Source organism: Malaclemys terrapin, chromosome 4 (genome assembly GCF_027887155.1).
Source record: "Malaclemys terrapin pileata isolate rMalTer1 chromosome 4, rMalTer1.hap1, whole genome shotgun sequence".
Classification (NCBI taxonomy): domain Eukaryota; kingdom Metazoa; phylum Chordata; order Testudines; family Emydidae; genus Malaclemys; species Malaclemys terrapin.
Genome location: NC_071508.1, coordinates 89588088 through 89615776, shown reverse-complemented (window position 1 = coordinate 89615776; position 27689 = coordinate 89588088). Strand labels below are relative to the sequence as shown.

Genomic DNA, 27689 nt, shown 5'->3' with positions numbered 1-27689 from the left:
ATCCCTCCAAAATACCCCAGTAGCTTAAACACACCTGGCCCCAGAATCCCACCAAAGGTGTAAGCCTTGTGGGTGACAGTTCTCTCAAGAGGCATTTGGTAGGTGCAGCATATAACATACAGGCACCTTACTTAGAGTTCTAATCGATTATTGCTCTTTAATCGCATGAGAATTACACAGATCTATATGAAAAATAAATAAATCCTACATGCATTTCCCCTTACTCTAGCTCACCCTGTCACTGGGAGACCATCTGTGTTCAAGCAGGTAGAGTCCTCTCTCCTCGCCTTTTCTGGCTCCTGCAGAAGTTTCCCTCAACTTACACTGATGGAAGAAGGCTTAAGAGAGAGAACAAACTGAACAGCTTCTGCTTTTTATAATCTTCCAGCACCTCTATCAGATGACCTCCTGATCAGCCTCCTCAGGTGAACAGAGACCCCTAACTGGTGAATTCGTTGCCAGGCAACCTCTCCCTTGATTAACATTTCTCCTAGGTCTAAGCAGCCCTATGACAGCCGGCAGCATTGCTGAATGGTAGAGTTTGCAGATCTGCATATTGAAAGACGAGATATAGAACTCTGATAAGAAGCCTTTTATTTTTTCCCTCTTTTAATCCTGAAAAACAAATAGAAGTTAAAGAAGATGAACCATAAGATTAAATCTAAAGCTGCATTTATCCCTGATGAAACTCACAATTGTGTGCAAACTAAAGGCCAGCATTTTGTGTGGATAAATTAGGATTCATATAATAATGCTCTCTTGTCTTGACTTGTAGGCATGATGTAAAACACCACTATGTAAGGAAATGAACTAAATGGACCAGCAGAAGAGTGTTTCAGGCTATGAAATGGAAGTATTTCAGCTACTATACAGCCTGGCTTCAGATACAAATTTAAGTTTCTCAGGCTACGTCTTCACTACGGGGGGGGAAAGGAGGGGGAGGGTCGATTTAAGATACGCAAATTCAGCTAGGCGAATAGCGTAGCTGAATTAGACGTATCCGAGCCGACTTACCCCGCTCTGAGGACGGCGGCAAATCGACCTCTGCGGCTCCCCCGTCGACGGCGCTTACTCCTACCTGCGCTGGTGGAGTAACAAGCATCGATTCGGGGATTGATTGTTGCGTCCCGACGAGACGCGATAATTTGATCCCCGAGAGATCAATTTCTACCCACCGATTCAGGCGGGTAGTGAAGATGTAGCCTCAATGGAAGAGTTTTTCAAATGTACTTTTGTGTCCAAAAATCTCTGCTATCCAAGTTTAGGGGGATTTTAGTTGTTGGTGCCTGCTGTAACAAAAGGGAAGATTAATTTAAATAAAATAATGCTTGTTCAGCAGTCAAGATAAAGAGTCAAGTTTATTTTTCCTGGTGGGCCACACTCACATGAAGAGGCAAAGATTTTTATTCAGAAATTAACACTATCTGTTTTCCAGTGTTGCCTCCGGTCATCATGGACTGGAAAGCCCCTATAAGAGAATAAGAATAAGAATAATACACGTTATTAGGATAATACCAATTAAACATTTATGCATGTAGTAAATTTTTTTTTAAAAGATCCTGAAAGCCTCCTTTACTGGATTATAACAATGTAAAGAGAAATCAAATTTTGGACTTAAAACAAATTCCCCAACAACACAGGAAGTTGAAACACCATAATAAGACTTTAAAAATTAACCGCTATTGTTGTAAACAAAGATCTGATCAGTCATTTTAAATGTTAAAACTAATTTATTAATTACTGTATGCACTGTTGTTAGGATATGCCATGCAGACAACATGCACTGCAGACACAAGAGGAGGGCATATACCTGGCGAGCCTACAGCAAAGGCTTTTATTTAAAACTTTGGCCATGGGGTGAAGAGGCAGCTTATCAAATATTTATTGCTTCAGAAATAAACATGAAAACTTTACATAAAAAGCAAAGCCTGAGTAAACCGAATATGAAATATGGCTGTCCAGTTAGCCAAGTCCCTTTAAAACAAATCTATGAAATGCAGTAAGCTAATGGTTCGAAATTAAACCCAACCTGTATGATGTAGCTAATGTTTTGTTCCCAAGGGTTTTCCTCTGACCCTGCAGGACTAAAGCATTACTTAAGCATTACTTACCTGCTGTAAGAAGGCTTGTTTTCAAACCACAAGTTTTGAATGAGCTGGCTCTTTAGCTTTATAGCTTGGGTGTACAAAGCCCCTTTTTTGTTTTGTTTTTACTGTTTCTTGTGGTTTTTAGCCACTGGCTGCAGGCTATTTTACCTCTCTTGAAGTGACATTTTGACCTTGTTTAGGCAAATAATTTTAAAACCATATTCTAGGAGAGGGACAAACATCTGAACTGGGGGAAGAGGAAAGGAGAGAGAAAGTTGTGTTGTAACTATATTTCAGCAAAGATTATGCTAGAAAATGATGCAACATCTTACCGCCAATGTTTTCCAGGCCTTTTACCACAGTCTCTTTGACCTGTCAATAAGAATAGGTCTGGTTAGTTTTCCCTCTAAAATCAGTGTCTATCTGAAAGGGGCCATAAAATTGCCATAGCACTGACCAAAGATTTTAAAGGCATCCTTTTACTCCACAGAGGAAGGTGCTCCCTTTTGGACCTTGCCCTTTGGTCAAGATGAAAGTAGCTACATTGTTCAAGTAGATTGTTTTAAACCTGTAGGCTAATGAACCCTTTAAATGAAAGATAAAATATTACTGCAGCTCTGGGTGTACATGGATGTGAAGTTCAGGGAGGATGAGCAGATCAGTTGGGGGACCACATAACATCAGTAGGCTTCAGGAGAAAAGAGCTGGACACAGGGCACTTACCCACCCATAAAGTACTGAAGAGTGACTTTTCAAGTCTGGATTAGGAACCTCATGTCAAAAAACCAGGATTTGGCTTTCTCTGAGAATGGTAGAATCTAGGTATCAGTTATGTGTGCTTCTAAAGGACCCAGTTCTATTGCTGTAAAACTAAATTCTAAGTAGCTATACTGCCCTTTCTAAAACAGTGCTGCTATAAAAAAAGTCTTCAAATGTTTATCATTTCACTCTCCAAAGTGAGGCACCGCAGTCAAAGTGATTTTGATATGGGCAAAGAAATTAGTTTTCCTGAAAGAAGGCTCATGCCTATAAATAAAATACACAAGTTCAGTTCCTACCTTCAGTTTCCCCTCTTTGATCCACTGACAGAGCTGTAGAATACTAGCTTCGTGTTTGTCCATATAGTTTAATACCAGAAACCTCTCCCTGTGAAAGAAAAGAATGGATGATGATTTAATAACTAAAGTGGCTGGTCAATATATTTCAAAAGCCTTTGAAATCTTTTCAGTTTTGTGAGCAAATGTAACAGAAGATTAGTAGCATTAGCTATAGTTAGATGTAGTGCAGGCAGCTGCTGGGCAAGCTTGCTCATACAATTCTGTACAATGGAAGCTTTAGATGAAACAATGTGTTCTCAGACAAGTAATCCTGCCTGTATTTCAAATAGTATTGAAAGGAGGACTAGCAGCCAAGGAGTGCTACTAGAGCAGAGGTGGGCCAATTATGGCCTGGGGGCCTCATCAGGCCCTTCAGATGTTTTAATCCGGCCCCAAGCTCCCACTCACCTGAAGCGGCTCCTGGAAGCAACGGCATGTCCCCCCTCTAGCTCCTACACACAGGGGCAGCCAGGGGATTCTGCATGCTGCCCCTGTCCTAAGCACCACCCCCACAGCTCCCATTAGCTGGGAATTGAGGCCAATGGGAGCTGCAGGGACAGCGCCTGCGGACGGGGAAGCACGCAGACCCACCTGGCAGTGCCTCTGCGTAGGAGGCATAGGGGGGACATGCCACTGCTTCCAGGAGCTGCTTCAGGTAAGCACCGCCCGGAGCCTGCACCCCTGACCCCCTCGGTCCCAGCCCGGAGCACCCTCCTGCACCCCCAACCCCTCATATCCAGCCCCACCCCAGAACCCACATCCCCAGCCAGAGACCTCACCTCCTCCCGCACCCCAACGCCCAATTTCGTGAGCATTCATTGCTCGCCATACAATTTCCATACTCAGACATTTGCCTACCCCTGTACTAGAGAGATCAGCTTAATATGTGACTGTAAAATGCAGGTAATTTTCTACCCTTTTTTTTTTTTTTGGTCATCCCAAGTGAAAACCAGCAAACAAAAAAGCTCTCTCCCAGCGCTGGTGCCGCGATTACACAGCCACATTAAAGCGCTGACTTCAGTGCAGTATACAACTGTGATTAATGCTTAAGGTGAGAGTAGTGGATCTCAAACCAATATATACACTATTTATTTCTGAAGCTCATTCAGGTGTAGAATGCTCCAAGGAATGTGGAGATTTAGTGGGATAAGATGGGAGGTGATCCATTAAAGGATTGGAAGTGGTCAACAAAAGACTGAAAAAGTTAGACCTGATGCATTAGTCATCTGTTCGTATCAGGATCAGATAGGCATATCTTGTGTGATTAATTTTTTAATTTCCTGTGATTATCGGGTGGGTATAGAGGGACCTTGAGCACTAGTAGAGTTTGGTCTTTGCTGCCTTATTTTAGTGTAAGCCTAACCGAGAGCCCATGTTAATTTACATTCATGAATCTTTTTCCTATATATATTGTGTCATATTTGAAATCCTCTTCCCTAATAAAGAAAATTAGTACTAAAAAGAGTAGCTTAAAAAGTGGAAGATGCAGTGACCACAATACCTTCCAAGAAGGATTCTACTTAATTTTCTCTCCTCATGCACAACTACAATCAGAGACAAGACACTTGCTACAGAACATTTGGTAACAGAACCTTCCTCATATTAAAAAGACTGTCAGACAGCCAAAGAATAAAGCAAGTGACCACAGGTGAGGCATATATCAGCCAATTAAAATGCTTTTAATTCTGCAGTGTTAATACCACTTGAAGTCACAATTCTCAGTGTCCCTTCTGCCCATTTAGTGGCCTCCTCACCAAATGTTTATAATACAAACAGCTGTAAAACACAAAATCACCAGGTCCTTCCCTCTTTTTTCAGTAATCCACAGTGTTACCATAAAAATGCCTACAATGGATCCAGAGTCCCTCTCCTGAGATCAAATATACTGATAATGTAAATTCAACACATGTAAATTTCTGTGTTCAATGCACCATGAAGCTGGTGGGGAAGGAGAAATATACCTTGTGATATTCCTTGCTTTCTGTATTTCTTCTACTGCAGGAGGCAGTGGGGGAGGATAAGGCACATCTTTATTATACTGGGAAATCTGTCCACATAGGATGATATGGCTGTTCTGATTCATCTGTTTGAGACAACACAAAATGAGAAATACTACTGTCTTTGCCCTCAAAAAGACACAAGCTTATTAGAAGTTCATTAGACTATATGTGGTAATCATGCAACAAGTATATTTCTCAAAGTCATTTTCCTTAGAAGAAGACATTGGGAGAAGAATTGTATACATGTGGTCATTCAGCTTGTAATGGTGTAGCAGGTGGTTTAAAAACAGTGCAGTAGTGGGAGGATAAGACCCCTCTATACATGTACAATTCAACCAGGTGTTAACTGGGTAACAAATATGAGGGATTGTTACTTTACTGAGTGAGGATATTTACTGTGGAAGGAGGAACACTGCAAATCATAGAATATCAGGGTTGGAAGGGACCTCAGGAGGTCATCTAGTCCAACCCCCCTGCTCAAAGCAGGGCCAATCTCCAGACAGATTTTTGCCCCAGATCCCTAAATGGCCCCCTCAAGGATTGAACTCAACCCTGGGTTTAGCAAACCAATGCTCAAACCACTAAGCTATCCCTCCCCCCATACCCAGCTGTGTAATGAAAAATAAAAACCATTCCATGTATCTGTTCTGCAGTCTTATACCATTAATAAGTGTGAGTTTTCTACTCTATTCTTTTAATTTGTGAAACAGGAATAAGGCAGATGGTGTCAATGTAGTCTCTCACTCATGAAAATATGAGTCCCTCAACCACTTATGCATGTGAAGTGCAGAATATTACACTCCCTTGCCACATTCCAAGTTTTAAACTAATTAAAAAAAATAAAATAAAATAAAATAAAATAAAAGCTTTCCTGCTCTCTAGCCCAGCAGCAGAATAGCCTCAACAAAAATGGGATCTTTGACTCCTGCTGCTGGCCCACCAAATCCCAGAGGGTTCCTGCTCTCAAGGGCTGACAGGAGTCACAGATTCCTGGAAATGCACAATATGCAGTGAGGGAACAGTGAGTATAAGGAGTGATTTAACAACTGTAATTAACTCTCCCCAACTATTTCCTTGATTGACCCCAGCAGCATTCAGATTGCCCAAATACTCTGAAAGGTTCTTCTAGTAAAGCTTGAGTAAGAATGAATAATCCATTTTCCCCCTTCCCAGGAACTCCAAATGATGTTTTCAGGAGGTGGGCAAACAATAACCGATTTCTCAAACTGAGTAAACCTCATTCAGCTGATGATCTGGATTATCATGATAAGAGTTTTCCTGAGAGAAGAGTTTCATTGACTGTCTCACTCAGGTCTTGACAAGTGTCCCTATTTTCTCCCCTTCCCACCTCCAACTCTGGTGCTACTACCAAAGAGGATTGGTTAGGTCCCTCACTAGAGCCCAGCAATGTTACTCCTTAACAAGCCAGAGATGATCAAAGTTGAAAAACAACTGTAATCGCCCTCTCAGACAGGCATTGTTGCTAAGGTACTCCCTTGTCCCTGCTGGTTAGGGGATTAAGACACCAGAAGTAGAAATCAAACTCAGGACTCCTGCATCACAATGCAAAATTGCTACTGCTAGGCCATCAGACTAGTTCAGCATGATAGGCTTATGTCTCTGATGTTTGGACAGTTTGACTCAATCACATTCAGTATGTCAGGTATATGTGGGAAGGGAAGATTTTCCTATCTTTCAGCAGGCTGGTTTATATTACACTAATTCCAAAAGATGCATGAAGAATTTGGGAGAGGGAGGAGGTATAAACAGGATAGCTGGTATAGGTACCTGATTTATAACTGCATCACTGATGTCTCCACCAACATTATCAAAGTAAACATCCACGCCAGCTGGGCAGAGTTCATGCAGCTGCTCTGCCACATTCCCCTTCTTGTAATTGATAGCCGCATCAAATCCCATTTCTGAGACCAAAATGGAGCACTTCTCATCTGTACCACAGATTCCTACCACTCTAGAGCAGCCCTCTAGGCGGCCAATCTGCAGAAACACCATAAACAAAACAGTGAGGCCATCAATCTGCCCACATTTCAGTACCCTGTAATCACTTGAATTTTAACCAGCAGAATTACAGACACCAGTACTTTAGAGGCTGAATACAATTTAAGACTGCCAAATGTCAAGCACTATTTCCCCTCCAGTGATTGGGTCTCCAGTAAAAAGACTGGAAAATCAAAATGTAAATATACTCTAATTTGATGTATTTGTTCAAATGTTGTGGTGTGACAGTTCGTGTTTGAATTTGACTTGTTTTAAGTCTACTTGTTGAATGCTGTGTATATACACCTTACTCTGGAAAGCTTGGGAGATAAACAATATTACTACCTTTTTAGAGAACTGCATACCAATAAAATATAAAGAATGGATAGGAAAGGATAGGTCCTCAATGGCTGTTAACCAGGACGGTCAGGGACAACTCCATGCTCTCGGTGTCCCTAAGCCTCTGATTGCCAGATACTGGGACTGGACAACAGGGGATGGATCATTCAATAATTGTCCTGTTCTGTTCATTCTCTCTGAAGCATTAGGCTTCAGCCACTGCCAAAAGGCAGGATACCGGAGTAGATGGACCATTGGTCTGACCCAGATTGGCCAGTCTTATGTAATGTTATCCAAAGCAACATATGAAAGTATTTACTATGCTTTTCACTGGCCATATCATCCTAATGCACGGATGAACACATCAATACTCTAGTACAGTGGTTCCCAAACTTGTTCCGCCAATTGTGCAGGGAAAGCCCCTGGCGGGCCGGGCCGGTTTGTTTACCTGCCGCATCCACAGGTTCGGCCGATCGCGGTTCCCAGTGGCCGCGGTTCGCTGCTCCAGGCCAATAGGAGCTGCTGGAAGTGGCAGCCAGTACCTACCTCAACTTTTGGTGAGAGTGTACCTTATCATAACGTTCCAAAGTCCATAAGATTGACAACTAAACACTATAAAAATCTAGTAAAATATTTTTCTATATGAAAATTAGTGTATTAAGTAAACAGGTAGGCAATTAGAAATTGGGGGCAGACTACTATGCATATAAATCAGTTTGTTTACTTTCAAGCCAGTGACAAAGTAATCATCATACTCAACTTCTCCCCTCCCAGTTTCAAGAATCTGAAGTTCAACACTTAAATACACTCATCATGATCCCCACTGGTGAGCCAAATTCACAGATGAAATAAGCAGGTGGGTGTAACTCCAGTGAAATCAGTGGAGTTACAAGAAGGCACATCTCACAAGACAGAACTTAGAAGTAATAGCTCATTCTCTTGCAAATCTTAAACCTGTTTACCTGACCAGCCAGAGAACCACAGGCACCGGCAGCCCCACTGACAACCATTGTCTGATTGGCACCCTGAGTCACATGTCCCTTCTCTTTTATTCCTAGAAAGGAGGTCAGCCCAGTAATGCCAGCTGCACCAAGAAAGTAGGAGAGGTGTCCATCAACAAGTTGTGGATCTAGCTACACGAGAAAAAAAAATTTAAAGTGAGATTTTGGATTAATATTATTGTTGACTGCAGATTTTAGGATGACCACATTTTAAATAAACACAAGTACAAAATAACCCAGGCTGTTTAGTTCAGACAAAAATATAAACCAGTATTCAGAAGCCTGCTCTATACCAGCTGTCAGATCTACTATAATACTTCAATAACAAGTTTACAAAAAAGTGAAACAAATAGGGTTGTTTTTTTTTTTTTTCCAAAATGCTTTTAACAAAAAGTCACTCACAAGAGACTTAAGGAGTTTTAGCAATTAGATGGTAAGATGTAAAATTACGCCATGGTCAAATACCGGTTCGGAGACAGAAAATAGTTAACAATGTTGAACTAAACCCACAATGGCCTGACGGATGCTACAGCAGGGTTGCCATATCTAGGAGTTGAGTCAATGACACCAATAGTCCTAAAATAAAAGTTTCCAGAAAGCAAAGTTCTACCTCAAATTGCAGAAGTTTTCTGTCTATAGCAGGGGTCAGCAACCTTTCAGAAGTGGTGTGCCGAGTCTTCATTTGTTCACTCTAATTTAAGGTTTCGTGTGCCACTAATACATTTTAACGTTTTTAGATGGTCTCTTTCTATAAGTCTGTAATATATAGCCAAACTATTGTTGTATGTAAAGTAAATAAGGTTTTTAAAATGTTTAAAAAGCTTCATTTAAATTAAAATGCAGAGCCCCCCAGACCAGAGGCCAGGACCTGGGCAGTGTGAGTGCCACTGAAAATCAGCTCGCGTGCCGCCTTTGGCACACATGCCATAGGTTGCCTACCCCTGGTCTATAGTGAAAATGCAATATATATTAAATACTCTGTGTGCAGAGGGGCCAAGTTACAGCCATTACAGAACTGTGATTTTTTAATAGCCTTACCTTTGTGGGTGTGCTGGAGATTTTACAAGGTTTCACTAATGTATGCTTTTTGCATTTAATACAAAATGTGTTAAGAGCATAGTAGTAAGACATGTTGGTGATCAGGTGTCAAAAGTTCTATTTGGAGTTTGCATGATTAATGGAGAAACCTTAACAGCAGCCTCAGAGAAAATGCTGATGAATTTAACAATTTCATCAACACTGGATTGTTTAGTGGCAGGAAAAGGAATTCCTAATTGCTTCTTACAAGGAAAAGAGAAATTCATGTAGATTTTGCCAAACTTAATTTGATCTGCTTTGTAATAACTGGTTGCTTTATTAGCACTGCTTTGTCCTTGACATATCTCTAAAATAACAATAAATTGTCACATGCAAACAAAAGATTTTTTAAAAATGGAGAAAAATAGTTTGTACACTAACTTAATTTTCTATAGTTCAGTATGTTACCTTTTGGAGGAGTCTTCCATCTAGAATGACCTTTGTCTGCCAGGGCCAGTTGAAAGAAGTTACAATATCTCCTTTAGCAAAGTTAGCATGTTTGCTCTCCTCCACAACCCCAATGCCCCCACCATCAGCCACCTCAGACAACTGCCAGGGCAGGAGGTAATCAGAACCTGTGTCTTCATTCATGCGGCAGCGCTAAAAGACAAGGCTCTAATGAGGAGATTCTTGCATGATGATGTACATGAGCTTCCTTTACATGTTCCGTAACATGGGTGGGATGCATTTAATAACAAAGCACAAAGGGCTACTCCAAAATCTTTCAGTAAGTACTCCACTTTCACCTTCTTAATTATTTATTTCTCCTTTCATTCATTCACTTAGATACAAAGGGAGGAAATTTTATTTTTCTCAATAGTGTCACCACAAACACACACCCTAAACGCACCGTACCACACCACACACAAACTTCTAGCCAATGGGGACTTGATGAGATTGTCTTCAAACCCAATCAACACTACTTAATTGGATGAAGAGAACTTTAGAGAGAAACATGGGATACTCCTCCACTACAAGAGGCCAAGAATACTTCTCTTGCGTAATCATAGCTCCTGTTATCCCAGGGAATAAGAGCCAAGGATCAATAATCAAAGCTGGGTCCTATGTAGGATTGCCAATTTTGGTTGGACGTATTCCTAGAGGTTTCATCACATGACAATCTTTAATTCTTGGAGACTCCAAGAGAATCCTGGAGGGTTGGCAACCCTACTCTCATGTAACCATGCAAATCGTTATTAGTAGGCCGCCAACCCAGACACCAGAATGGTTGGTTTAAGATACTATGGGTTTAATATGAAGTGTCATGGTAACGTTTTGAATATGATTTCCTACTTCTTCCTTCAGTGAAAACATCTGGGCCACTTGAGTTCAGCTGCCCTATCGACCCTACATTTATTTTTTTCAATAGAAATTGAGCATTGAAACTGGATGTTGAATCATAAATTGCTGCTGAAAAGGCAGCTGGGATCTTGGGGGAAAGGAATGCCCCCACCTTTCACACCTCCCTCCCATCTCTCCTTCCTCCACATCATTCCTCATCTGCCTCTTCTGGGAGCTAGTTGGGTGGGTGATGGTGCTGCTGCTACCTCCTTTAATGGCACAGATGTGGGATTGACCTTCAAGTTGCTGTCATGGCCTCTTGCTGTCCCACACCCTAGGCCTAGAGTGCAGGCTGGAGTGAATCCCAAGGCCCAGATAATTGTGCTAGATTCTGTGGTGGTCTGTCAGTACTAACTCTGCTGGATTTTCTATTAGAATTTCTGCCAAATTAACAAGGGACTATTCTGTCTAGAGCTGCTGCTCAGTTTCAGAGCAAAACTGTGGTGCTTCTGAAGCCCATGACCGTGAGCCCTCTATGATTAGGGGAATCTAGAAACGTCAGGGTTGTCTCATCCTTCCTTTATATTCTAAAAAAAAAAATGTATATCTAGTCCTTTTCTTCATGAAGCTTGAAAATTTTATTTTACAGGCCCATGCAAAAATTGCAAGGGTGGCTCTGCCTAGTTCCACCCCCAAATCCACAGCACTCCCAACTATATATTGTTCATATGAAGGGCTTTTGCAGGTATTGGTAGAACGGTGAGGGAGCATGAGACAGCCTCACTGGCCCCTCCACAGACTGTTTGTTTCTTCTTTACTCCCTCCTACACCATCCAGAGCAGACAAGCACCTGGCCCCATATATGTAAGTAAAGACTGGATAACTAAATAGAATTTAAGTGAACTATTTTTGTGCTTGGAAATAAGGCCCAGATCTTCAAAGGTATTTAGGCACTGTATTCCCATGGAGTTCAGCACCTAAATACCTCTGAGGGTCTGGGCCTAGCTGACTGCTTTTTATGAGTATCAGGGAATTTTGATTTTTGCTTCTGCCCCACCCCATGACTGGATATCTTATTTATATTTACATATATGACCCCATTCTTATATATAAAACCTATACAAGCCACAGGCACATTAATGCCAAATTCCCCCCTAATATAATTACACAGAAGTGAATGGAGTTATATCAGGGATAAGTTTGGCTCATAGTTTGTGTAGTTCACACTAAACATCATGGTTGGCACTGAGGTAAAATCATTTTTAGAAAATCATCTGACATTGCCTCAATTCTTTCACTTACCATGTAAGGGTCCACAGAGAGGTAGAGGGTTCGAGCTTGTACCTGTCCATCTGCGATTTTATCTGGTAGGGAGGCCGCTTCCATTCGGAAGTTTTCTGCCACTGGCACACCATTTTTACCTAGAATTATTTTAAAGTGAAGCAAAAAAAAAAACCTCCAAATAAATCAGTGATAAAACCTTTGATCTAACTTTTTAAAAAAATAAATTGAGGCCTTTTATTTAAATGTTCTGCTTCCTTTTTTAGTAAATAACAAACAATTAAGTGGACTAAAATTCACAAAATTCCAGTTTGACATAGCATTCTTGCATAGTAGGTCTTGATTATTTATTTATCTGAAACAAAAGAAATAAAAGAGGTTTTCTGTATCCCTGTAAATGTTTCCAAGGGTCTTTTCAGCATGGGAGAAACTGACTTACAGCTTCATCTTACAGGGTGGTGAGAACCCTAACCCCCTATCCATGCATGCGCTTAACTTCACACTTGGAAGACAGGATACTGGGATAGATGGACCATTGCTCTGATGCAATACAGCACTTCTTATGTTCGAGTACCCATGCATTAGTGTTTGCAGGATCACGGCCATAGTTTTTTTGGACTGAACTATGATGCTCACATGTAGCTTTGCATTGTCTCATATTAGCATTCAAAAAGGCTAACAAGAATATTTTTTAAAATGTAGCATATGACTTTGCACAGAAGGTACATTTAACCAATTGGAGGCTAAAAAATTAACCTCCTTAATAAATGAATTATTCTTAGACATTTTATCCTTAGATCAATTTTCCAAATTAGTCTAAGTTTCTATAGGAAGCAAAACAAAAAGAACATGTCTAAGGTTTTTTTTGTTGCAAAGATAGTCTTGATAACCTTCAGTTTGCCTTGCAGAATGGTCTTCAGCCACACACAAACCACAGAAAAGGTAAATTCACCCCTTTCCCCAACCCCATTCACTCAAGTGGAATGTGAATGTCAATGTCTGCAGAGGACAATTTCAGTGCTCTTAAGTAAGGACAGCTAGATTTGAGATGCTTCAAAAATGTTGATCCCAATTCTGCTCTCACACTAGCTTTACACCAGTATAACTCCACTTATGGCAATGGAATTTTTCCTGACTTGCACTGGTGTAAGTGAGAAAGGAATCAGATCCATGGTGCCTAATTTTGCTCTAAGTTACACACATGCAATACTACTGAATTGCACCTGTGTAACGAGAGAATTATGCTGTTTTTTATATTTTTCATTCTGAAATTAGGAAGTGTCAAGAGTAAGTGAGAAAAATTAAAAAACAAACAAAAACCAATACCCGAACACACTCACTAATTTTATTCATTTAACATAGTTTATTAAAAGACATATGAAATTATAATTGAGAAGTATACATATAATTTCGGACAGAATCATGCTTTTATATATATATTTTTTAAAACACATAATGTATAAGTTCACTTCACTGTATCAGTCTGGACAACCAGGTTAGCAAACCAACACCACTCCTAAGTTCTGAACAGCCCCAGAGAGAGCTATAAAGTTTTATAAGGGCAGGTTAGAAAAATGAAGCAGAGATCGAATCCAAACTTGGCTCATATAAATTGAGTTGTTCTTATTTTCCAAAGACGATGACATACTTGCGTAGTGACAAGGTTCTGATTAGCCCCTCACTCAAAAACACAGCAGTGGCATTGGGCCAGTTTCTCTGGTCTGATACAGCCTCTCTGTGCCACTTCCAGAAATCTGGTGGATCTGGCCAGATGGACTCTATACCACTTCCCTTTGTGACCTGCCTTGATGCAGTAGTCTTGCCAGGGGAAAAGATGGTGTGGCCAGAGTGCCAGTATGTTTTAGATATTCCTCATTGCCACAACAGCCCTTTGGGGCCATAAGCAACTGTGCTTAAATTAGAGAAGTCCAGATGCTGTGGTAATTCCCAGGATTGGAGAGCTTCTCTCCAGGGTCTGTGCTAAGTGCACCTCAGCCAGATCTAAGAATTGGGGCTATTTTTAGCATTAACTGCACAAATTTAGGTCACTGATTGATCCTTCACTCACTTTAGAGAAACACCAATCTACAGGAGATACCACTGTCGTTTTTAACTGCAAAAACTATTTCCAAACTGAGAAATATCCAAAAAGTCAACATTTTACTGGTTCTGCAGCAGCAAACTAATAAACACTATTCCAAGAGTTGTTCTGACATCTAGAGTGATGCAAGTGCATAAGCAAAGAAGTAAACAACGAACAACAACAAAAGCCATGTAAATTTCAAGCTCCTTAGAAACATGGGAGGAAGCCGAGATTCAAAGTTTGTCAAAAGAAAAGGACAAAAGTCAGCAGAGAAGCATATTATTTTCAATCATCTCAGAGTCAATTACAAACAGCAGAGTAAAATGAGAACAAATTTTAAAGCTAAAAAGCTGTAAATGATAGTGTGCCTTTGGCTATTGCCACTGAGTCACTAATATTACACCTAACTCTATGATCTTGCCTAAAAGTTTGAAGACTGCATATACAGGCTCAATAACTACACATCATAAACCACTTTTTCTATTGCACATTACTTTCTGTAAATATCTCATGTTACTTTCCTCCATTTCCCTCCCCATTTAGGAGTATTATGCAATTATACAAAATACACTAATCTTTTCTTGGAAATAAATACATACCAGGACGTGAGTTCAACACCACTCTTTGTATAATCATTACCACTTTAGCAGGAATTCCACACTGTACGTCAGTGACCCTGCAAAGCAAGAGCTGTTTGAGATGCATGTCAAATTTATAGAACTTTCTTACTGAGAAACATTTTGGGGGTGAAGTATTCAGTAATTTGAAACCCAGAGAAAAACAATTTAAATTCCACATGTGGGTCCAATGGAGATTATAACATTTAAGTGGTTTCATAGACAGTGGCTGCGGTTGAAGTCCCAACTGACTACAGACAGCTGCGTATCTTCTGCTTCCTGAGGTAGGAGAAGCCTGCCATCCTTCACATTTGCTCTGCAACTATTTTGTTAGCAAGGATGATGATGGGAAACCGATTAAGGAATACAGAGTGTGAAAGAAGCAGGAAAAGAGCTAAATGAGAACAATTTACCCAAAATGAATGATTAACGTATTTTTAAAATTATTGACTTCAATAGGGTAATGATTTCACTCCCAGTTCCTTTAAACTTATAAATGAAACCCATGCTTCTCTGTCTCTGCTGTTTCAGCTGTCTCTGCTGACAGGTATACCAGATATGTTAGAAAAAACTCTCTTTCAGCACAGCTGTTTTTTCTTGACATGAACTGACATTCCATAGAAAACTATTGTTAAAATGAATTCAAATTTCAGCAGCAAAGCGAGTAAAAAAACAAACAAACAAACAAAAAATTAGCTGTGAAGGTCTGACCCCATTTAAGTTAGTGGAATTTTGTCATCTACTTTGATAGAGCCAAGATTTCACCCCGTAGCCCAATGGCACCTTCTGGAAAGGCTTTAGGAGACAAGTAAAGGTCTCAATCCTGCCAACACACATTACATATGTGCATCATCCCACTCAACTCAATGTCAGGTAGTTTGGACCCAAAAAATAGGGGTTGGAAATAAGTTTTATAAAATATATATTATCTGTAAAAACAGAAACAGGTTTTGTTTATATTTAAATATTCCTCTGCAGTAATTGCAACACAAATCCAAACACCACTGTAACAGTATGTGAAATCAGGAAGTAAAACAGCTTAGTCTGCTCTACTTTTTACCCTTCATTCATTCAGTTTGGACAATTAAACAGCAGTAAAAGTGAAAAACAAATCAGATTTATTTAAAAAAATCCAACAACCACAAACCCTGTTTTAATAATCTCATATTAATTAGTGTCCCTATTAAAAAAATGAAAAACATCGAGGTACCTATTCTAATTTCAGTATGGATTATATCCATGTTAAGGGACGGTAAACATACACCCCAACACACAAACATTTAGCTAAATATAGAAAAATAAGATTAGACAGCTGATTACATTGAACAACCTAAGGTGAAGGGATGTATGTAGGTCTGACACAGTCAAGTAAAAGGTAGACATGTCAGTTACAGCAATAAATAAAAAATAATTACATTGCACTAAAGACTGCCATTTAAGATATGTTTTCCAATATGAGATAAGCAACAGCAATATACGGCATCTCAAGTATTGCTCTCCATGAAGAGGAGAAAAGAAATATCAGGTCTTTTACTTTAGCAGCACATTTTCTTCTGAGAAGGGTCAGGGGTGAGGAAGAATTTTACACCACTAGAACTGTTTTCCTGAGTGGTTTCCCCCTGTATTTCAACAGGTGAATAAAATCGAGGACTGGAAATTTGTGTCCAACACTGATTGAGTCTTTGCTACTGAAAATGCCATAATGATCAATGTGATATAAACCTAATTAGTAAAGAGAAAATTACAATCTCATGGACTTCTAGGATTAAGAATAAAATAATAACGTTCCTATTGCTAACACCTGGATTTCATACATACTTCTTGCTCAGCTGAGCTCCATAAACGTTAACCTCCATAAGCATCAAGGACATTAAAAAATAAAACATGATAGCTGATATCTCTGTCACAATGTTTATTTTGTTGATAAGAACAACTAATCAGAATTAGTGATGATTTTTTCTTTCTGGACACATCTGTTTAGTTTAGAGTGCTGGTTCGTCTTTATTCTTGAATGTTACAAAATACAAAAAGTAAACTAAGTGTGCGTATGTGTATTATATATAAATAAATGGGGTGGGAATGAGCATAACAAGAATATGCACATCTCCTCTCCTAAGTGGGGTAGGAATGAACATATGCAGGTCTCTCTCCCTTCTTCTCAAAAAGAAAAAACCCAAATGCATAGCCGCCTATCTACATTTGACATATGCATGAGGTGTAATATTTATGTTTATTTGCCATTATATTTTCAAACACTGTTTATGAGAAGAAAAGTACATGAGATCTGGTTTTCTTCTGAGACTTCAATTCCCAAGTGGTGCAAAACTATGAAATGTGGAATTCATAAACACCAGCTTAGTGAGCTTGTTGTTATGGGCCCTCCGTAGAGTCTCTCCTCTTCAAGCCTCTTTTTTGATCCTTTGTTTTCTCTGTGGGTCACCACTGATCCATCCCCTAAAACCAGTTCGCTGCTCTGAGGGTGGAGAAGGAGGTGGCTGATCTGCCACCATAAATGTTACAGATTATTTAAAATGTTTGTATATTGATTTATCAGCCGCTGGTATTATACCCAAGTCATATCTATGAATAATTACACTGTATATGGTAACCCACACAGCTCTCCACAACAAAACCAAGTTAGCACAGTATAGTTAATAACACATAAAATCTTTGTAACTTTTGTTATGGTTGCTAGTTTACCAAATAATGTTACAGTTAAAATCTTAAAATTTAAAAGTACAGAGATTAGCATTTATGAGAAGGTGCATAAATATTCAAATATCCACAGAGTTTCTTAACTAAACATATAGATGTAAACTATGAAGAAGAACAGTAGCCCAGTGGCAAGGGTACTAGCCTGGAACTTGGGAGAGCTCAGTTCAACTCCCTACTCTGCCACAGACTTGCCTTGATGTGGCTCTCTGCACCATTTAATCTCTAGATAGAATTGGAAAACGGGTGTCTGCAGGCAGAGTAAATGCACAGTTCCCATGCACCACAGAATAGTTCACCATGTTACTACTGCATATAAACCTTTATGAAGGACTTCAATGGGGATGAACTAAGGAGGAGTCAAGGGGTCAACATTTATACTGATCCAGTGGCCCAAACATCCCATGTAACTAGTATGAAGGGCTGTCACTTTCATAGCCCATAGGCTGAAATAGCAGCCATGGGAGTCCCTGCAGCAGCCCCACTCAACAGCTCTGGGTTTTGAGTATAAGGAATGGATTTCACCTCCACCCACTTAAAGCCTAAATACACAGGTTTTATGTAGGTGTAATGGATTTCATCCACGGGCATCATGTAGTTATTTTAATATGGACCTAAGTGAGAGAGAAATTAAGTTTTTGTGTGCACACTTTTGACAATCTTTGTAATTCTGAAGTCACTACGCAATTGTATTATGAGAATGGAAAGAGTATTAACAAGGGCCAATTAGTAATTCTTAAATATATATGTATTTCTACCCTCCCCAACACCTGTTCTGTATTGTGGCACGCAGTAAGTACAGACCTCAAAATATTCAGCCCCATCTGGAAATTCCAGTGTGTTAGTAAGTGTTGAAGTTATTTAAACATATTCTTACCACCTTAGCATCAATGCATTTTTTAAAATCACTGATTAACAAACAAAAATATTAAAACACAGGAAAACAGCACATTCACAGTAGTGCACAGGAAGATGAGAGAAAGAGATGGAGGCATCTAAGGAGCAAAATCTTAGATTCCTTATTTGAAGGTCTGAAGTTCTTGGGGGACAGGAATACTGTTAATATCTGAGTTCAGCTTACTGATCTGTGGTTGATAAACTTGTACAGCAATGCCATTTGGAGACCTTCCCTGATACAGTGAGTGGGTGGTGAGAGAGTAAGGGGGAACCTGGTGACTGAAGTGTCACTCTATGGCAGCTGTCACAGTAAAAGATAATTATGGAGATGGACATTTATTTCTCAGTACAACTGCACTTATTCCAGGCTGCAAGCCAATAAACCATTACACAAGTTAAAAATGCTGGACACATTAATATCACAATGTAACATGAAGCACCAATATCTTCCAACATTAAAAAGCAATAGAAACTTCATAAGAAAAAAATAGGATCACACGTTTTAGCATCATTGGATTATGGGAGTCTTTTGGAGGGACTGAAAGGAAAAATATTTTTCTTTAAAAGGTGAAAAAAAAAGAAGAGAGAGCAGTATTTACATTACTGCCTTGAATACATGTGTTATGTCAATATGAATGCCATTTCTAAGGAAAATTGAATTGGTTCAGTTCTTTAGGATAAGATGCTACACTCTTTAACACATTAGACTTTTCAAATAATAATGGACTGAGTGTATTAATTGAGAATGTTCTTTTATCACATTCAGAGTATAAATTACGGCAAGGTTAAACAGCCATGACTGAATGCCAGGATCATTTGAGTCATGCTGCAGCAGCAGAAGCATTAGAGAGTGTCACAGCAATATTCCCAGAGGAGTCTCAACTATGTTCTCTGTCCTACTTTTACTTTTCCCCATGTCTCTTCCCACTTTTACAAACAGGCATACAACAACCCTTTCAAAAATGTTACCTGGATTTTAAAGGACTAAAATATATTAGTGAAGACAACATTGTTGTGGGCTTTATTTTGGAAAAAAAGTCAATGCTTTTTTGTTTTCATTTCTGTATTGGTAGCACCATTTATTATTAAGGTTTCCCAACACTTCCCATTATAAGATGGTGCTTTCAATTGCTTATAATTTTGCCAAACTTTAACCACTAGGGTTGAAATGTTATATGCTAGGTGTCTGTCTCAAGCTGAATTTTTCTGGAAAGTTTCAGCCAAGAAGGTTCAGCTGTTTCCAAGAAAAAGACTGGGGAAGCATGTTTCCCATGTTAAAAAGTTCTGGCAACTCTTTCTTTGTGACTCTGCTAGTGCCTCCTGCTTTGGAGCAGGGACTTGAAATTTGGCAGAGGATGGGCCTTTATATTAGATATATGCCTTTTGCTGTTCTTGGGGAAATCTACCCCAATTTGGCCAAGTTATAAGTTTTTGAAAAAAATTGCAGTATGCACATGCTTATTGGAGACATGCTAGACTTTTACAGCTAAAGTCTCCAAAGATTCTGCCTGCTCTAAGCATGCTTCCTACTGGAGCTGAGCAGAGCATTCCCTGCAATTGCTACTCTGGGCTGCTGCAGGCAGTGCCAGGGCCAGAACTGGGCACAAGAACTGAGAGTCGGAACCTGTCTCTTCTGTGCTCTTAAAGCTTCTCCCAGCTGGGCTTAGGCAGCAAGGAGAAGGAGGGTGCCTGATCTGAATGTAGATGGGACAAGAGCCAGACCAAGTTGGGAGGAATAGACTGTGACAAGGAGCCTCAGGGAGATGCACAAGGAACTGCAATTCGGATGGTGTGTTTTGAGGGGGAGACTAGGACTGGCTAGATTAGAATAGAACTGGGATGAGGAGCCAGGGTGGGGAAGAAAAAGGAATGGGACATAGACAGGTTCAGGAGGACAGAGCAGAAGGGGTCAAGTTTTGGTGAAATGGGCAGAAGAGTCTGTGTGCACACTACAGCACACATCCCTCCAGAGCCTGGAATGGAATCCAGGATTCCTGAGCCTCATTCCTTTGCTATCAGCAAATATCTGTGGCAACCCACTAGCAAAGTGTGTGTCTCATCTTCATCTAGTACTGGTGTACATAGAGCATGACAACCTACTACTGCTATCAGTTATTCAGTTAGCTCAAGTGACAAATGTCCGTGTGTGGATCTACAGTTCCAACCCTGCTGATAAACCATGTAGGTGTCAATATGATGCTACATGATGGAATTTCTATTTGTTCAGTTTGCTTTTTTAAAAACCTAATAAATTGCAACAAAAACCATATTTAAAAGAATGTTATTAAGATTGCAAAGGCAAGAACTCAAATGTTAGGAAATGCCAGAATTAAGGTTGCCTGAGACACAGAGATTAAAGACAAAATTAATCCACTAATTTTGAGTGCCAAACTTGAGACAACTGAGACCTGTTTTTTTTCTTCAGAATATTTAACATTATAAACCACTTTATATGTTCAAAGCACAGCTCCCAAATCTTCAGTTGCAGCTCAGTGCTCAGCACTTCTTCAGATCAGACCCCAGGGTCTCAAATATCACACAATAAAAAAATTGAGGACACACAATTAGTGACCACCAGTGAAAAGTCTGGTTTAAGTGACTTGCCCAGCAACACACAGGAACACTTTGGCAGAGACAGGGATAGAATCTAATTCTCAAGGCCAATATTCAAGTGCCTTAACCATAAGACCATCTCTTCTCATTCTGGCACCCCTTGCCTCATTTGCAACACATCTTCCAACCCCACTAGTCTGCTAGAGACCTCCAATGCATCACCCAAGTAGGCTGAATGCCATTCAGCTAGTCCATCGCTGAACTGTGCCCCAAAACATCTATACTTGTCCATGCTTCACGCTCCATGTCCTTGCTCTTGTGTCCTGCGCCAACACCAAGTGGCAGCAGCTATTGCCACCTGCAGAAGGCTGGGCGCCCCAGTGGCCCAGCCTGTATTCTACATTAGTTCCTCAGCCTTCCGGGGAATTCAGCTGGCAGCTCCTCTGTGGAGCTGTGAGCACGGGCATGTGGTTGGCGTGGTTCACAGAATCTCCTGACACTTGCCCCTTTTGCACCAAGAGAGACCCTGGCATACATCTGTGTAGAGAGCGTCAGGCTGCAGCCCCTCTTCCAGCTCCTCCAGAACCTGCTGAGGTTCTAACTGCATTTCTCCTGGCACTGGCAAGATGCCCATCAATCAGACCAGGAGGAGTTCCTCCCCCTCATTTGAGGCAGTGGGCCTTAAATTTTGGATGGGCCTATGCCTACCCATCCCAGTATCTGCAATATGTGCACACCTTCCAACTTCTGCAACAGTTGAGGCAGGGGTCCTACAGACAACAGTATTCTTCATTCCACAACCCTTATTCATCCCCAGAGTACAATCTGTCCTTGGCACTAAATGAAGCAGGGGGAAAACAGTATGTAATCATGCAGTTAAATACTGTAATTTGACACAAGGAGGCTGAACTGAAGTTGCACAGGCAATCTTCATTCTGGCATTTCCTCATTTCTGAGTGCTTGACTTTGCAACCTTAGTGATATTCTTTTAACATAGTTTGTGTGTGTAGTAAAATATATATTGAGAAACACTCACTAAATAATCTCCAAAAATTATGTATGTATGTATTTTACAAATGATAAGCAGAAAATTGTTTGGTGTTTTCTGACTGAAATTAGGGTCTTACATTTTAAGCCACAGTCTAATCCTACAAATTCTAACTCACCTGAGTAGCCCTACTGAAATCAATGGGACAACTGATGTGAATAAGAGTTTGTAGGACTGGGCCACATATTAGTTCATCCTCATCATCATATCCACTCATTATTATCCACACCTGAACATAGCCACTTTATGAACTTCATACCCTCATATCTCAATGTCTGTACTTTGACCCATCAACCTTTTACCCACAATCGGGGATATTGCAGATTATGTATTCCTCATTCCACCTTATCTTAAACCAAACTTTGCACCCTTGATAATCTGTATGTTATTCCCTGATAACCAGAAACTTCTATGCTCAAACTCTGTTCACTATTTTTTTTAACATCATCTTAATAAAATTTTTAAACCTATTAAAAAAAACAGGCTTAAACAGCATAGGCCTGGCGCAACACCTCCTATGGAAAAATTCACAGAAGGGACACAGAGGAAGGAAATCTCCTTGCATAGGCCCTACAGGCAGGAGGGCGGGATACTTTGTTCCCTCTAAACTGTGCAGTTGGGCGGCCACCCAGGTGAGATTCAAGTGCTGCCCAGTTGATTAGCAGAGCGCACACATACACCAGTGTTCAGGTGACTCTCCCTCCTACCGCTTTGCAGCCACGTTGCTTCTGCAGCAGCTCCTGGGACCCTCCTGCTGGCTGTGCAGAGTGGGGGGAGGCAGAGGAGCGCTGATGTCAGGCTGTCTCCCTCCCCCCACCTCTGTACCCCATCTCCCCAGAGCAGAGGAGAGGGAGCAGCCTGGCTCAGGACTCAGCACTTCTGTGGTCTGAATGACTCGCGCCTCTGGGCGGTGAGTGCCTTTCTTAAAGAGATAGCACACAGTCTCTGAGACATACCCAGCAGCCAGCTCACACAGTCTCTCTCTCTCTCTCTCTCCCCCCTGCCCATGTACCCCATCTCCGCAGGGCGGGGGAAGGGAGACAGGGCTCAGGACAGAGCAGGAGAGCTTTCAATGAGTGCCTTAAAGAGACAGCGCACAGAGTCTCTCAGAAACTTCCCCAGCAGCCAGCGCACACACAGTCTCTGTCTCTTTCACACTCACCTCCCAACACATACTTGTATTATTGTTGTGGTTATTTCTTGGTACTTCCTGTAATGCACATATATCCTCTGTAATTTAATTCTTTCAAAGTGTGTTATTTTAGTGTTTTGACTGGTCTATGCATTTCATAATTTTTATTTCTCTTACACTTAAATTTAATTCTTTGAGTAGTGAATTCTAAAATGCCTAACCTGTCCTGGCTGGAGTAATTATCCCTATGGTAACTTTTTAAAAATATCTTTTGTTTTTTGTTTTGTTTTGTTTTTTTTTGGTTTTTTGTTTTTACTGGTGGCACACATCCGCACATACCTTGTTGCACATAACAAAAAATTTTCTGCACATACATGGAAAAAATTAGAGGGAACATTCAACTGGGGCAGAGCTGCAGAGGTGATGGAGTACTTTCTGCAGAGGAGCTTAGAGATCCACGTGCAGAGGGTCCCCTCTTTGAGCACTTGGTTGGGGGAAGGACACTGTGGGCTGGACTAAGGCCCAGATCCATAAAAGTATGTATGCAGCTAAGCCCCAGATTTAGATGCCTAAAGTACATCTATACAGCCTGTAGCAGCAAGCCTCCAAGCCCAAGACAACAAACTCAATCTTGAGTTACTGTGCTAAACAGAGCTGTGTAAATGTTGTGGCTTGGGTTGGAGCTTGGGATTGAAAGCCTAGGGAAGGGGTAGGCTTCACAGCAAGAGCTCAAGCCTGAGACAAATTAAAAGCGCTATCTACACAGCTATTTTTAGCACCACAGCATGGGCACCATGAGCCCAAGTCTGTTGACCCAGGTACAGATATTCGCTGCCACAGACTGCTGCTGCCTGTGTAGACATACCTCCATTTGGGGTTTAGGTGCCTAACTCGCAATTTTGGCTCAAACTTCAATTCACAAAACTTCCACCAAACCAGGTAGGCACCTAAACTCACTTAGCACCTAAGTTTTCTAAGTAAAAGTTACCTAGGCACCTCAGCATGGGCACTGCTGCCTCTCTCTAGCAGTTCAGTTGCCTATCTCCACCTAAGCCCCAGACTGATTCACAAACTGGAGGAAGATAGGTTTCAGAGTAGCAGCCGTGTTAGTCTGTATCCACAAAAAGAACAGGAATACTTGTGGCACCTTAGAGACTAACAAATTTATTAGAGCATAAGCTTTCGTGGACTACAGCCCACTTCTTTGGATGCATATAGAGTGGAACATATATTGAGGAGATATATATACACACATACAGAGAGCATGAACAGGTGGGAGTTGTCTTACCAATTCTGAGAGGCCAATTAAGTAAGAGAAAAAAACTTTTGAAGTGATAATCAAGCTAGCCCAGTACAGACAGTTTGATAAGAAGTGTGAGAATACTTACAAGGGGAGATAGATTCAATGTTTGTAATGGCTCAGCCATTCCCAGTCCTGAGTTGATTGTATCTAGTTTGCATATCAATCCCAGCTCAGCAGTCTCTCATTGGAGTCTGTTTTTTAAAGTTTTTCGGTTGTAAGATAGCCCGCAGGTCTGTCATTGAATGGCCAGAAGAGGAGGTGTTACTACCTACTTTATAACTTTTACCACAGTAGTTAGAGCACTTGCCTGGGACATGGGAAATCCAGGTTCAATTCCATCCTTTCTGGCAGAGAGGGGGGAGAAAGTATTTACTGAGCAATGGCATATTTTGATGTGGGGTTCCCTCAGTCTCTCCTGTTGAAGCTGTTTGCACTAGGATGAGTAATAATAGAATGACTGGAGTAAGATGACTGGACCCAGGGTCTCCCACCTCCTAGTTGGGTGCCCTTACCACTGGACTATAGAATCATTCTCACACATACTATCTCTGGCCCAGCAAGAGTTTAAGAATGACTCTGTAGGGAGACCCCTGTTCAAATCCCTTCTCCTCCTCTGGTAGAGGAGGAGGAATTGAACCTAAGGTTTCTATATCCCAGATGATTGCTCTAACCACTGTGCTAAAAGTTATAAGATGAGTACCTCCTCCCCCTCCCATTTTGTGTAGAGCAAGACAGGCTCTTAAAGCCAGCTGACTCTAGGTGGTGGGCTCCTGTTTATAAATCATTAGCAGAGTTAGGTGCCTATCTACAAGAGAAGAGTGGGGCCTACCTCCCCATGGCTGGCTCAGGCAGCTCTCAGCCTAGCATGCTGGTTTTGTGGATCACATTCTTAGGCTATGTCTCCCCATTTATTGTATTACTCCTGGAGGAATTCTGCGCCACTGCGAAATACATAACTTTTCAGAAAATAATGTTGTTTGCACAAAATTTCTCCCCCTGCCCCCGAAATGGGCTGCCGTGCTGCTGGCCGCCACTAGGAGCCACTGGACCTGGCAGAGCCCAGCTCACACATAGAAGACACTGCCGAGGGGAGGGGGAGGGAGCTAGAGGATTCCAGGCAGCTGCAATTCCCCACATGCCCTGAGGGAAAGAGATGGTGGCCTGCAGGAAACTCCTCACAAGCCTAGGACAGAGCATCAGGCTGTTTCCCACTCTGGATCCCTGGCATAGGTCCCGATTCTGTGGGTGCTCTGGGGCTGGAGCATCCACAGGGAAAAATTAGTGGGTGCACCCACTGGAAGCAAAGCTCCCCTCACCTAGGGTGACCAGATGTCCCGATTTTATAGGGACAGTCCCAATTTTGGGGTGTTTTTCTTATATAGGCTCCTATTACCCCCCATCCCCTGTCCCGATTTTTCACACCTGCTGTCTGGACACCTCTCCCTCCCCCCAAAGCACGCCGTGTCCCCGCTCCTCCGCCTACCTCCCAGCGGCCACCAAACAGCAGTTTGGCAGCATTAACAAGCTTGGGGAGGGAGGAAGAAGGAGCGGGAACGTGGTGCACTCAGGAGAGGAGGCAGGGATTTGGGGCAGGCATTGGAATAGGGGCAGGGAGGGGGCAGAATTGGGGTGGGGATTTGGGGAAGGGGTTGGAATGGGAGCAGGGCCTGGGGTGGGGCCTCATGGAAGGGGTGGAGTGGGGGGCAGGAGTCAAGAACCCAGGAAAAAGCAGGGAAGTTGGTGGCTACGATCCCTGGGTTCTGAGGCATAGGTGCCTACTTCCCCTCTTTCATGTGGGTGCTCAACCCCCACTCTGTCCCTGGCCCCACCCCCACTCCACCCCTTCCATGAGTGTTATTTTGACAAATAACATTTGCAGAATTTTAAAATGTGTGCAGAATTTTTGTTTTTTTGGCACCAAATTCCCCAGGAGTAATTGTATGGTGTACACAACTCAGCTCTGTGGGTTGCAGTGTTATTCTTGTGGTTTGCTAGGTGGCCTGATGCTCACTGTTGCAACATCTAAGTCCCTTTGTGGATCCCACCCTCAGTTTGGATTTATACCTGTGTAATAGAGACCAGCATGTGTGAGAGAAGATTATCAGGACAGTGCCTTCTGACTTGAACAGCTATGATGGTGGCTATGTTTGCAATCAGGGTAAAACTATCTCAGTTCATTCTTTACAAGACAGTAGCTGTTGGCCTCAGTCCTATAGAGGCCTGGGCACAGGGCTGTGCACTGTGGCACTGTTACGCAAGTTCGCAGCAGCATTTATTCAATGTAAAGAGAAACAGTGAGTAGGGCCCCTCTTCCCTGGTAACTGCGCTACACCCACAGCCCATGACAAACACACAACCCAGAGGGCACCGAGCCACACCAGGGCTTCACCCTGTACCGCGATTGGACTCTGACCCCTCCCACGGGACGGGACGTCGTCACTTTACACCCCAACGAGGGCGCTGCCACCTTGTCACGTGCAGCGCAGCCAGGCCCGCGGGGACCGTCCCTGCACTGTCAGGCCGTTCCTCTCAACGGCAATTTCCGAGTGAAACACCGCCCCCTCCCCCACGCCCGGCTCCGAGCCCGCTTCACCTGGCCCGGGCTCTGCGGCGGGGGCTCGGACACGAGCGCAGTTTATGGAACGAAGAACGGTGCGGAGACGGGCAGGCACCGACCCCGCCTCCTCTCCTCTCTCCTCCCCGCCCAGCGCACGTGCGCGACTGCGCGCGCTGACGGACGGTTACTGGAACTCGCGGCTGGGGTCAGTTAGGTACTGAAAAGCCTCCTCCCGCGCGCCGGCAGCCCGGGGGTGCCAACACTCACCGGGTCCGAGTCTCGTGCGCACCCGTCTAGGCACGAGATCAGCAGCCAGCTTATTAAACCAAGGACTTTGCCCGCTCCACTCACTCCCCGCACGCATGCGCTTACCTCTTAAAAGAGCCGTGTGGGGCACGGCTGCTTAAAAGGGCGAGGCGGGCGCGGCACAGTAGGCTCTGTGCGGACGGGCTGAGTTTGAAGTACTGGGGGGCGAGCGATCCCACGTGGGTGCAGGTCTGGCGCGGGTCGACAAGGGGCCCCGGGGCAGGGGCGAGAGGCTGGTGGCAGCGGGGAGCCTCTTGGAGGGCGGGAAGGAGCCCAAATCCCAGGGAGCGAGTCGAGCCCACCGCTCTCGTCAGGGAGCC

At 42.2% G+C, this 27689-nt stretch overlaps 1 protein-coding gene across 7 annotated transcripts; it reads right to left on the bottom strand.

Moving 5' to 3' along the window:
• Nucleotides 1–577: 577 nt before the first annotated feature.
• Nucleotides 578–27689, bottom strand: PTGR2 (prostaglandin reductase 2). Of its 7 annotated transcripts, XR_008444877.1 has the most exons (12): nucleotides 27331–27422; nucleotides 14844–14920; nucleotides 12183–12301; nucleotides 10008–10199; nucleotides 8484–8654; nucleotides 6973–7182; nucleotides 5146–5267; nucleotides 3146–3233; nucleotides 2420–2459; nucleotides 1386–1468; nucleotides 1015–1286; nucleotides 578–615 (listed from the first exon to the last, which is right to left on the bottom strand). XR_008444877.1 is itself a non-coding variant. In XM_054027823.1 (11 exons), exons 2-10 carry the CDS (start codon nucleotides 14878–14880, stop codon nucleotides 1404–1406), a joined length of 1044 nt encoding a protein of 347 aa, XP_053883798.1. In that variant the 5' UTR covers nucleotides 14881–14920; nucleotides 27331–27422; the 3' UTR covers nucleotides 578–1289; nucleotides 1386–1403. The 7 variants fall into 7 exon arrangements, 6 of the variants coding, with proteins under 6 accessions (XP_053883798.1, XP_053883797.1, XP_053883800.1 ...); XM_054027823.1 differs by having other exon boundaries at nucleotides 578–1289; XM_054027822.1 differs by having other exon boundaries at nucleotides 578–1286.